Below are 12,935 nucleotides of genomic sequence, written 5' to 3'. Positions count from 1 at the left end.
TCCCCCCCACATCCATCAGTCCTCAGTTTTTGTCAGCAATTATTGAATTTATCTTTAAAGTTTATTTTTTTTTATAAATCATGTTGATAGGTACCATTATGTTGATAGTACCTTTGATATGATATCAAGAGAAGGGTACTTTACCTCTGTGGTTTTCCTCCCCAAAATATACAACCCCTGTCTAATCCTGAGAAACATATCAGATAAGTCCCACCTTAGGAGACATTCTACAAAATAACTGCTCAATACTCCTCAAAACTGTCAAGGTCATCAAAAATAAGGAAAGTATGAGAAATTGCAAGAACCGAAAGCAACTTAAGGAGATATAATGATTCAACGTAGTGTCTTCCCTCTACATCTTCCAATATTTTGCACTGTTAGATAGTTAATCATTGACAGTATCCCATTTAAAGGTTTTAGTGTTCATTGCCGATCATTACTCAAAATCTTGGAGTTGCAGATAATGATTTCTCTAGTCATAGTATTTTAGAAATCCATAATGGATACCGATTTTTATTGAATACTTTTTTTGCATCTATCAAAATGATCAAATTTTTTCACATTAAACAATCATTGCATTCCTGGGGTCAACATTGCTCATTATATTTTTTTCATGAGCTGCTGAATTATACTTAACATATTTAACAAATTTAAATCTGTTTTCAAAAGTAATTATAATTCTATTTTTTCTTATATCATTCTTGTTTGTTTTGACGTCAAGTTTATACTTATTTTATAAAATGAGTGAGTAACTCTTCCCCTGGTCCATGCCAGACTCACCATATATTTGATCCAGGAGTTGCATTTACAAAAAAGCACTGACAGCTACCCACCAGTATTTAGGTGTAGTTGGTTTGCTACAGTGACCCAAGAATGTCACCAGTTGGTTGTGTAGTGCCAGTGGTTTTTACTTTTACTCATGAGAGAAGAAAGAAAGAAAGAAAGAAAGAAAGAAAGAAAGAAAGAAAGAAAGAAAGAAAGAAAGAAGAGAGGGAGCGAGGGAGGGAGGGAGGGAGGGAGGGAGGGAGGGAGGGAAGGAAGGAAGGAAGGAAGGAAGGAAAGAAAGAAAAGAAAGAAAGAAAGAAAGAAAGAGAGAAAAGAAAGAAAGAAAGAAAGAAAGGAGGAAGGAAGGAAGAAATAAAAAGAAAGAAAGAAGGGAGGGAGAGAGGGAGAAAAGACAAGCAGAAAGAACAAATAAATAAAAAGTAACCATTCATCAGATAGGGAAAGCCATAATCAGTGGTTTGGCTTTATCTTTCCTAATAATTAGGCTCTTTCATGGAGTTATTAACCAATTAAAAATATGCTTTTTAGTGAGGATTTATATTGTTAGTGAAGGTTATTTCTTGTACCAAATTGTTCTTTCATTTGGCTACTTTGTTTAAAGGAGAAAAAAAGAAATAATTGCAATGATTGTTTTGTTTTATAGGGCTACTGGCTGCAGATTGCAATTACCATGTCTGACTCAGTAATTCTTCGCAGTGTGAAGAAATTTGGAGAGGAGAATTATGGTTTTGAGTCAGACAGATTATGTAAGTGGCCTTTTTCTCTTACTATTTCTTATACAAAAAGAGGTTAGAACAAAAGTGGACAAGTTGGTTAAGTTTCAAGGAGCAGAGAAAAATCAATAATATGTAAAACCATTACTGGATGCATTTCTTACCCACAAATGGGTAGTTCTCTTCAGGATCCATGTTATGGAATGTCTGAAAGTGCTAAGTAAAAATGCACAAAGTATGCATAAATGAAAGTATCTCATCTACAACTATCTCTTTCCTAGTAGAGTAGGGTTGATTTAGCATTAGTCATTATTATGACTTTTGTTGATCTATTATAATTGATTATAGTGATAATTATTTAGTGAGAAACTATACTAAGACAGTGCTGGCTAGAATGAGACAATGGGAAAGAGCATCTATAGCATTAGTTCCTAACATATAGTGAGCACAGGTGATTCCAAGCAGTTATTTTTTCAACAAATTCTATAATTTTACAACTTACAGAAAGAAAATTGGACTCGAATAAAATTTTTAAAACTTGTCAAAGATCACATGACTAATAATTGGTGGAGCCATCATAGCAATCTAGTTCTATCTGGTTCCCAAACCCCAGATGTTAATCTCTATATACACTATAATGTCTCTTTACTCTTACTTAAATAAAATTAATTAAAATGCCAAGGAGTCAGGATGTGCTGTCCCTTGGTGGTGGTTGACATTAGCACCCTGATGTTCTTTCCCTTTGCTTCCCTACACCCATGACCCTGCGCCCCCACTTTCACTTCCTACTCTCCATCTGCTCTGGCCTAGGCTGGGGAAAACTATATCCAGTTCAATCTTGTGGTTTCTACTGGCATAGGAGAGTCAACATCATCTTATTGTCTAGTTAATTTGTAATCTCAATTTTAAATAGATAAATTCTGATGTTTCTAAGGAACCAAACAATAAATATTCATTTTACTTGGTGGTTCAAAAAAATTAGATTTTCTTCAGCTAATTTAAAAATGTTGGTCTTGGGCTGCCAAGTACGGCTTAGTGGGTTAAGTATTTGACTCTTGATTTCAGCTCAGGTCATCATCTTGCAGTTTGTGAGATCAAGCCCTGTGTCAGGCTCTACGTTGACAATGTAGAGCCTGCTTGGGATTCTCTCTCTCTCCCTCTCTCTCTGCCCCTCCCAAACTTGTGCACGCTCTCATGTGCTCTTTCTCTCAAAATAAACTTAAAAACTATTAGTCTCCAGTTGACACTCAGAAAATACAAATACCTCATATCTGTAGAAATATCTAAAAATGTAGTCAAGCCAGCAGTCCTGAACCTAAAGGGTATCTTCTTGTGTAATATGAGAGACATACAGAGAGAGAGAGAGAATTAAAAAAAGAAGAAAGCAAATGGTCATTTTGTAATACTCGAATATAACTAATTTATGAAACTGTTTTCCCAGAGCAAAATTATTAATGACTATGTTTAATTGTGTCCTTATTAATGCTTTGTGCATTGTTTTTATCCTGACAGATAAAAATAATAAGAATTCAAGGTAAGTGAATATTTCAACAATGCATCATCTTTTCTAGAATTACTCCCTAATATTCCTCTTAAAGGTACAAAGAGAGATAATATTTTTATGCACGTTGTACTTCCTATAAAATGGTATAGGTGATTCATTCCTTTTCTCTTTAAAACATTGCTATAATTTGGAGAGAAAAAAAACATTGCTGTAATTTGATTTCAGAAACCTTTTGAAAGATCCCTTCTGGGTGAGGTCCAAATCTCCCCTGTGTACCCAGCAACAGCATAGAATTTCTAACCTAAATGAGCAGCGGTGAAGTTGGACAAGTAATATTTTATGAGCACAAGGGAGATCCCTTAACCCCAAATTCTTACCATAGGAAAATAGTAGAACCCTAAAATTTAATTACTAGATATTTCTCCATACTTTAAAAAGTTTAAATTCTCATATAAGGCAAATGTCAGTTAATCATACATTGGCATGAGAGTAGGATTAGAAGGAGTCTAACTTAGAAGATAGAAGGGAGGCGCTAGGCAAGTTCCTGAAAAAGAGGTGGTAATAAGGCAGAGGTTGAAGTTCTTTAAGAAATTTTAAGTAATTCACAACAGAGAGGGGTGGTGGATGTGGTAACATCAGTTTTAGACTAGGAGTGGTGGGATTAGCCTGGGCCTAGAGGAACCACACTTTTCTCACTGGGTGGAAAAAAGATGAACATAGGTGTGGGTGCAGATGAACAGCAAAGAGAGAATCAACAGGAAGGTTGAGTGAGTTCTTTGGTTTTTAGAGGTGAATACTTTCTGTTGGATGTGGCAATGTAGAATGAGAAGATCACAATGAATGTTTGAGAAAGCTGTGGAGGGAAACGGAATAATCTGTAGACAGATGAAGTGCAGTGTTATGGATTGACTTAAGGATGGAGACCATACTCATTCATTTATTCATTTCATACATATTAATTAAATGTATACCAGGTTTCAGACACTATTACAGGTACTGAGGATACAGGAAAGAACAAAATGGGCAAGAATCTCTGTCCTTGGGGAGTTTACATTTTAGTGAGGATGACATGATAAGCACCATAAGTAAATATAATACGTGGCATGGTAGCTAGTAATAATCTATCACTGTCTAATAAAATAAAAAGCAAACATGGAATGAAGATATGAAATAATGTGGGGAGAAAGTTAAAATTTTAGAGGCAAGGGTACCAGGGAAAGTACCATTGAGAAGGTGACTTTTGAGAGAACGTCTGAAGGAGGTGAGGGGGCATCTGAAGAAAGAGCATTCTGGCAAGAGGAAACAGCAAGTCCAAATGGTCAGAGGTGAGAATAAATTTGGAATGAACAAAGGTTAGCAAAGAGGCCAGGTTGCTCGGGTGGAGAGAATTGGAGTGAAGTAGAAAGAGACAGGGTCAGAGAGCCAATTGGCCAGACTATGGAGGGCCTTGGACATGTGAGCAAAGACTTGGGATTCTACTGTGAGCTGGAGGAGAACATTAGGGCAGCTGACTGATAGGCATGGCATGTGTTGGCATCAGTTTACATGGTGGAGAGATAGTCTCCGGCAGGCCCCACAGCCTGGCTTCAGGCACAGAGGGGCAAATAGTTGGATGGATGCAGAGATGAGGGAGTTTCCAAAGATAGAGGTGGGGAAAAGGATTAAGGATGATGGTAAGAATGTGGTCCAAATGGCTGGCTGTGGGAGCTGGGATGCATGGGGAAGGAAGACAATCTTGATAGAGTTTTAACCATTGTAAATTAATGAGGGTTTAAGGAACTGCAGATCCCAACTGAGATGACAAAATGGTGTAGAAGGAGAAAGGAAGTGATAAAACAAGATGCATCTCCAGTCTCAGAGTATCAATGGAGTAGAGCAGTTTCTGTTGAAAGAAAGATAGAGGGTGTATCCTTGAAGGATGACTCAGGTGAAGTAGAGATCCCTGGAGTTGGGAAGGTCAAATATGGTTAGATACAACATTATGAGAAATGAAATGAGTAAGATATACTAAGGAAATATGATTTTATGGGAAGTATAGGAGTTTTTAAAAACTTGTCCATCACATCAGTACTATTTAATGTAGTTGTAAATTTTTGAAGTGCTATAAGGAAGCTTTAAATCAGCTAATCCAACCACCTCAACTTACCCACAAGGAAATATAATAGAAACAGGTTGAGGGTCAAGGATGAGGTCCAATAGTTATTGCTAATATAAAAATTTTATTTTCTCTCAATATCTCTCAGAAAATCTCACTGAATCTCTTTTCAACATGAAATACAGCTATAACAAAATCTCTAGAAGAGGTAAATCTGAAAAATAAAAGCTTGTTTTTAGGATGCCAGGTTTAGCAAGAATTTCTCAGCCAGCGGGGACTTTATTTCTTACTAAAGGATGACTCATAAAATCACCACCTACGGAGAACTTCTCTTTGTTTGGGAAGGATGGTCTATAAATCCATATGTTTCTCTCCTCAGGTTGCAAGATGAGAAAAAAGGTGACAGCAGTCAAGTTAGCTTCTTTCAATTGGTAATAAAATTGTGCTGATTTTTGACATAAATTTTGCAACAACAAATTGTTTAGATCATGGAGGAGTGTTAAATCTTCAGTCATTGGCAGGTTTTAAAGTACAGTGTTCACGTTTTCAGTCATAAACTTTGTCTATGGGATAACAAGCCGAATGGCAAGAAGAAATATATTGCTAATTAAACACATAAATCCTATCTGAGAGATCAGAGAAGTGTCCTGGAAAATAATCATTAAGCCCATAATTATTATTTTAGTAAAGAAAATCATCACAGTAACCATATCATGTATACTCATTCTTATGACATATCCATATAAATTCCATAGTGTAGGTATTTTCCCCAAATGTTCACAAGGTAAAGGCATTTCTAGGCAGAAATAGGCACTTTTCTTTGTCAATATCTGCTCTGGGAGCCAATTTATGCTATTGCTGAATTCCTCACGCAGTATTTCTACATGGCAATAGCATCAATGCCATTGATCACTTCCCACTTACATTGTTAATCAGTACCTACGAACTGAAGTCAGTTCTTGAGGTAAAGAGAATGAATTCAGAGACTAGGAAAGAAATAACACAAACTAACAATGTAAGAGTCTATTGTCTTAGATAATTAATATATCACTTATTTTTATATAGTAAGTGAAAACTCTATTGTTCAGTGAAGATGATTCCCATAAAATTTGGTGCTGAATACTATTTATCAGAATCTAGTAACTATGATTAAATAGTCCTACTTCTCCTGCTTTTCACCCATAGATGATCTCTGAATCCTTTGTTTTTCAAGTTTCGATTTTCTTCAACGACTGACATTTGGCTGATGCTTGTGGGAAGTTTATTTGCATTTCTCCATGGACTATCTCATCCAGGCATGCTGTTCATTTTTGGCACAATGACAGATGTTTTTATTGACTATGACACTGAATTACAAGAACTCAAGATCCCGGGAAAAGCGTGTGTCAACAACACCATAGTATGGATCAACAGCTCCCTTAACCAGAATACGACAAATGGAATGCGTTGTGGGTAGGCGGCTATTTTTTGTTTTACTTTTTTTGTTTATATGTTCAAGTGTAATTCAAAATGTGTAAATGGGATTTTATTAGCTGAACTGGATTGATATCCAACATAGAGTGAACAGAAACATATATTAAATTTTTTTTAATGTTTATTATTTCTGAGAGAGAGAGAGTGAGAGAGAGAGAGACAGCATGAGCAGGGGAGGGTCAGAGAGAGAGGGAGATACAGAATCCGAAGCAGCCTCCAGGCTCTGAGCTAGCTGTCAACACAGAGCCCGACGCGGGGCTCGAACCCACAAGCTATAAGATCATGACCTGAGCCGAAGTCCGACGCTTAACCGACTGAGCCACCCATGCGCCCCACCCTCTTTTTTTTCAGAAACATAAATTTAACCTGTATTTCTACAAATTACTCTGCCCTGAAGTTCTTCCTATCTTACCAGGTTTTAAAATTCTAACAACAACAAAAACACCAGAATTGGAAATTGCCCATTAAATGTGACACCCAAATTTAACCACTTGGTAGACTATAGGCTTGAGGATGAACACTACCAACATACTAGGGAAGTGAGCTGTGAATTTTACTTGCATCTTTGTCATGTCTCATGTCTCATTTTCAAGACATCTTTGCTTTCGTCACTTAACTCCTTTCCATTTCTTAGCTTCTGTGGCTGTGGCTAATTGTCCACTTGATCCTCAGCCTTCTCTCTATAATGAGAAATCTATTATTGTGCTGCAGAACTTGGAGTAGGGGCCCCTGGTTTCAGTAGTTAAGTTTCTATGCCAGAGTGGTGTAATGCTTTAAACAGAAGGGAGCCATGCAGAATTAGCCAGAACTCACTGTGCTACTGTTCATTTTGTGATAAGCCCGACAGGCTGACTTGAAATTAGTGAGTCCACGCCAGTCAGAGTGGCTAAAATGAGCAAATCAGAGAACTCTAGATGCTGGCGAGGATGTGGAGAAACGGGCACCCTCCTACACTGTTGGTGGGAATGTAAACTGGTACAGCCCCTCTGGAAAACAGTGTGGAGGTTCCTCAGGAAACTAACAGTAGAACTCCCCTAGGACCCAGCAATAGCACTGCTAGGAATTTACCCAAGGGATACAGAAATGCTGAGGCATAGGAGCACGTGTACCCCAATGTTCATAGCAGCACTCTCCACAATAGCCAAAACATGGAAAGAGCCTAAGTGTCCATCAACGGATGAATGGATCAAGAAGATGTGGTTTATCTATACCATGGAATACTACATGGCAATGAGAAACAATGAAATCTGGCCATGTGTAGCAACATGGATGGACCTTGAGGGTGTTATGCTGAGCGAAATAAGTCAGGCAGAGAAGGACAAATATCATATGTTTGCACGTATAGGAGGATTAGGAGGAACTTGACGGAGGACCAAGGGGGAGAAGAAGGGCGGAAATGGTGGGGGAAAGGGAGAGAGGCAAACCATGAGAGACTCTTGAATGCTGACAAAAACTGAGGACCGATGGATGTGGAGGGAAGGAGGGATGGGCATGGAGGAGGGCACTTGTGGAGATGAGCACTGAGTGTTATGTGGAAACTAATTTGACAATAAACTATTTGTAAAAAATAAAAAATAAAAAAAATATGCAATATTAAAAAAAAAGAAATTAGTGAGTCCATAGTATTCAGTGTTGACTCACTGTCATAGCATGGACTTTGCATCCTGAGTCACATTGCCTCAGGGCCAGAACAAGCTTATTTGCATGTATAAAGCTGCACACTCAGATTCAAGAGTCAAGGGCGGGACACATCCTGGCTAGAAAGACACTTGGAATGGCTCCCTCCTGCAAAATTATATTTTTTGCCTTCATGTAAAAATTTTTTCTACATGTTTGATTTGTTTCTGGTCCTAATCTTCATGGCATTTAGGTCTAGTCAGTAAAATCATCCTTAAATCAAAGACCATTCAAATAAATAGGTAGTAACAACTGGTTAGTGCTTGGCAGAAAAATACAGGACAATATACAATGTGTAGAATTACCTTTTAAAAATTAATAAGCCTACTCATTAGAAATAAATTTCCTAAAGCCTAAGGTTTTTTTCCCCTAAATTTGGAAGATTCAGAACAGTTTTCATAAAGGAGTTGCTGTTGTCAATGACAGTCTTTTAAAAGTCTTTCATTTATGTTGGAGGCCAAAAAATGAATTGCCTCTTACAGAGTAGTATGACTACAAAATGTAATGTTAATTACTTCCCTCTTTGAAAAAAATACATTCAGAGTTATATATGATGTACATTGACCGAAATTATTTATAGCACTCATTAATAACACTCATGAAGGTAAAATTTTCTAGGGAAAATTCCTGAAAGCATATCCCTTTGAGCCTTAATATTTGGAAATAAATGTTAGAGAGGCTAAAATTTGAGACTTATCTACAATACCAAGTGCTTATAAATATTTATTAGATGATTTAAAGAATGAATCTACCATAACGTCTGCATCACCAGCATTCATTAGAAAAGAATTTACTATGGTTACCCATTACTCATACTTTATTCATCCTTGTTGGATCATGTACTTGAAGGTGAGCACATTGTGCAAAGCAAATAGGGGCTTTCAGAAGTTCATTGGCTTCTGCAGAATTCATGTGATACAAAACATTAAATAGATAATTGTCCTTTTTAAAAATTTCATATGGATATCTGGAATTGTGTAGATCCCGACCCTTCTCAGGCCTTTTCTTCACTCCTTTGATGAGTTGAATACTGTAATTGTGAGTTACAACGGTTACTGACATGACTATTGTTTATTCTTCTGAGTAAATGTTTGTTTAGCTTTTATGTGAGTTAAGATCAGTGTGAAAACATGGGGCGCCTGGGTGGCTTAGTTGGTTGAGCGTCCGACTTTCGCTTAGGTCATGATATCGCGGTTCGTCAGTTCGAGCCCCGCGGCGTGCTCTGTGCTGACTGCCAGCTCAGAGCCTGGAGCCTGTTTCAGTCTGTGACTCCCTCTCTTTCTGACCCTCCCCTGCTCACGCTGTCTCTCTCTCTCTCTCTCTCTCTCTCTCTCCTAGAAATAAGTAAAACATTAAAAAAAAAAAGATCAATGTGAAAACAGACTTGGGTGGGACAGAAGATAAGGGAGAGGACACTTTTTTTTACTATAAGTAGTTAACATGCTTCTAAAATTACCCAACTCTTTTGCAACTTTCCTTCTTGGAAAAAGTATGTTGTTAAAGTAAAATTTCTCCACCTATTATAATAGGTTTATAGGTCTTGGTCAGGGCTGCTTTATGATCTTATCAACATAAGCATGCATGTTTAATGGTAGAAGCTGGTTTTACTCTTTCATTTCACTGGTTGGCTTCTATATATAAATTGTAATCCATTGGGTGGAATATTTACACAAAGCCTTCCAAACAGCGGTCAGCTGAAAAGTATTATGGAACATCAAGATTCCTGAACAGATCATCAGAATTTCTTTGCTCAGAATAGTCAAATAACATGGCAAAAAATGAAAGAAGATGAATGAAGGGGAAATCCAAGTAGTCCAAATTAACAGTGCAGCTTATTTTCATTTTCTTTATCCAATTAAAATGTAAAAATTCAAACAGAAGCCACAAAGTTTTATAATTTAATTGTGGAAGTGACATACCATAATTTCTGCCATTTTCTTTCTTTTTTTTAAGTTCATTTTTATTTTTGAGAGAGAGAGAGAGACTAGGGAAGGAACAGAGAGAGAGAGAGAGAATCTCAGGCAGGCTCTACATTGTCAGTGTCAGAGATGAACAGAGGTCTCAGATTTATGAATCATGAGATCATGGCCTGAGCCAAAATCAAGAGTCAGATACTTAACTTACTGAGCCACCCAGGCGTCCCTTTCTCCTACTTTCTATCGGTTACACAACCAACCCTGGTACAATTTGAGAAGGGAGTATACAGCAGTGTGCAAACTAAGAGACAAGAATGATTAGGGGCTCTAACATATCAATGATTATATTAAATATAAGTGATTTAAATATGCACAATAAGACAGAGTTTGGCAGAATGGACTTTAAAACATAACTCAACTACATGCTGTTTCTGAGAAAATCACTTTAACCATAATAATATCAGCAAGTTGAAAGTAAAAGGATAGAAAAAAATTTATCATGCAAACATTAGTCAAAAGAAAGCAGGAAAGACTATACTGGTACAAGATAAAGTAGTTTTGGAAGAAAGATATTTACCAGAGATAAAGAGGGCCATTATACAACAATGAAAGGTCAATCTGCCAGGAAGACACAGCAACCTTAAATATATACACACTAAACAGAGTGTGTACACATACAAATATGTACACATGCAAAACATGTGAAGCAACAGCTGACAGAACGGAAAGGAAAAACAGACAAATCAAAATTATAGTAGAACCCTTAGCTACCCATCTCTTCACAATTGAAAGAACAACTAGACATAAAATTACTGAGAATATAGAAGAGCTTAATACCAGCAGCCACAGGATCTAATCGACATCTATAGAACATTTCACTCAACAGCCATATAATACACATTTTTTTCAAGTGCCTACAAAGCATATGCCAAGGCAGTCCATACCCTGAGCCTTGAAACAAACCTCAATTTGCTTATAAATATAAAATAATTAAAATAAAATAGAAAATAATTGAAATAATAGAATATGTTCTCTGAGCACAATGGAATCAAACTAGAAATCAATAACAGAAAGATAATGGACCCCCCAAATTATTGGGAATCAAACAGCACACTTCTAAATAATCCATAGGTCAAAGAGGAAGTGTCAAGGGAAAAGTTTTAAAAATTGAACTAAATGAAAAGGAAAACACAAAATGTAAAATTCTGTGAGACACAGCTCATGTAGTGCTGAGAGGAAAATTTATAACACTAAATACATTATGAAAGAGGAAACATCTCTAACTAAACATCTAAGCTCCCAACTCAAGGACCTAGAAAAAGAGCAAACTAAGTCCACGGAAAGCAGATGAGAGGGTATAATAAAAATAAAAACAAATAATACAGGAAATCAATTAAACAAAGAGCAATTCCTTTGAATAAGATCAATTAAATTGGCAAACCTGTATCAAAACTGGCAAAGAAAAAAGGGAGAAGACACAAATGACCAATACTGGGAATGAAAGATGAGTTATTACTGTAGACCTTGCAAACATCAGAAGGACAACAAGGAAATACTATAAAATAATCTACACACATAAATTTGACAACTTAGAAAAAATAAACTACCACAACTCACCCAGTATGATACAAATAACTAGATTAGCCCTATTAAAGAAATTGAATTTCTAATTTTAAAACTCTAAAAAAAGAAATCTCCAGCCTCATGTGATTTTACTGGATAATTCCACCTAATGTTTAAAAAAGAATACCACCAGCTTTACACAATATTTACCAGGTAATAAGAGGGAGTAGTTCGCAATTCATTTTATGAAGCTAATATTACTGTGATACAAAAACCAGACAAAAATATTACAAAAAGAAAAGCACAGATTAATATTCCTCATGAAGATAGATCCAAAATATTAACAAAATACTAGCAAATAGAATTTAGCAATATATAAAAAAGAATTACAAACCAAGTAGAGGATATTCTAGAGACGCACACGTGGCTCAGTATTAGAAAAACAAGGAATGTAATCTACCACGTTAACAGACTATATAGAAAGCCACATGATGCTCTTCACTGAAGATGAAGAAGTGTTTAAAATTTCCACGCCCGTCCATAACAAAAACTCTCAGAAAACTAGGAATGGAAAGGAACCTCCTCAACTTAAGAAAGAACATCTACAAAAAACTCCTACAGCTAACATTATTTTTAAAAGTGAAACACTGAGGAGTGCCTGGGTAGCTCAGTTGGTTGAGCATCCAACTTTGGCTCAGGTCATGATCTAGCAGGTGGTGGGCCTGAGCTCTATGTCTATCTTTGAGCTGACAGCTTGAAGCCTGCTTTGGATTTTCTATCTCCCTCTTTCTCTGCCCCTCCCCCTCTCGTGCTCTCTCTCTCTCTTTCTGTCTCTCCCTTTCAAAAATGAACATTAAAAACATTTTTAATAAAAAATTTTAATAAAAACAAAATAAGAAAAAAGCATGAAAGATTGAATGCTTTCTCCCTGAGACTGGACACAAGGCAAGGATATATGCTTTCACCACAATTATTCAACACAGTGCTCAAAGTTCTTGCCTATACAATAAGGAAGGAGAGGAATATTGATTTAATATTTAACACTACTGAACTGTACATTTAAAAGTGGTTAAGTTGGTAAATTTTATGTTATGTGTTTTTTATTACAATCAAAAACATTTTATTTTATTTTTTTTTTTACAAATAGTTTATTGTCAAATTAGTTTGCACATAACACTCAGTGCTCATCCCCACAAGTGCCCTCCTCC

General features: G+C 36.5%; 1 protein-coding gene across 1 annotated transcript in view; it reads left to right on the top strand.

The window, feature by feature from the left end:
- The first annotated feature begins 1,421 nt into the window (after positions 1–1,421).
- Positions 1,422–12,935, top strand: part of ABCB11 (ATP binding cassette subfamily B member 11) — an 82,458-nt gene continuing 70,944 nt past the window's right edge. Inside the window, exons 1-4 of the mRNA XM_039248815.1 lie at positions 1,422–1,532; positions 3,012–3,033; positions 5,478–5,529; positions 6,312–6,550. Coding sequence (XP_039104746.1) covers positions 1,457–1,532; positions 3,012–3,033; positions 5,478–5,529; positions 6,312–6,550 — 389 coding nt within the window. The 5' untranslated portion in view covers positions 1,422–1,456. The remainder of the gene's footprint in view (positions 1,533–3,011; positions 3,034–5,477; positions 5,530–6,311; positions 6,551–12,935) is intronic.

The sequence above is a fragment of the Hyaena hyaena genome, unplaced genomic scaffold, assembly GCF_003009895.1.
Source record: "Hyaena hyaena isolate Hyena2069 unplaced genomic scaffold, ASM300989v1 scaffold_317, whole genome shotgun sequence".
Taxonomy (NCBI): Eukaryota; Metazoa; Chordata; class Mammalia; order Carnivora; family Hyaenidae; genus Hyaena; species Hyaena hyaena.
Note: the sequence above shows the minus strand (reverse complement) of the source record. Positions and strands in the feature narration are given on the sequence as shown.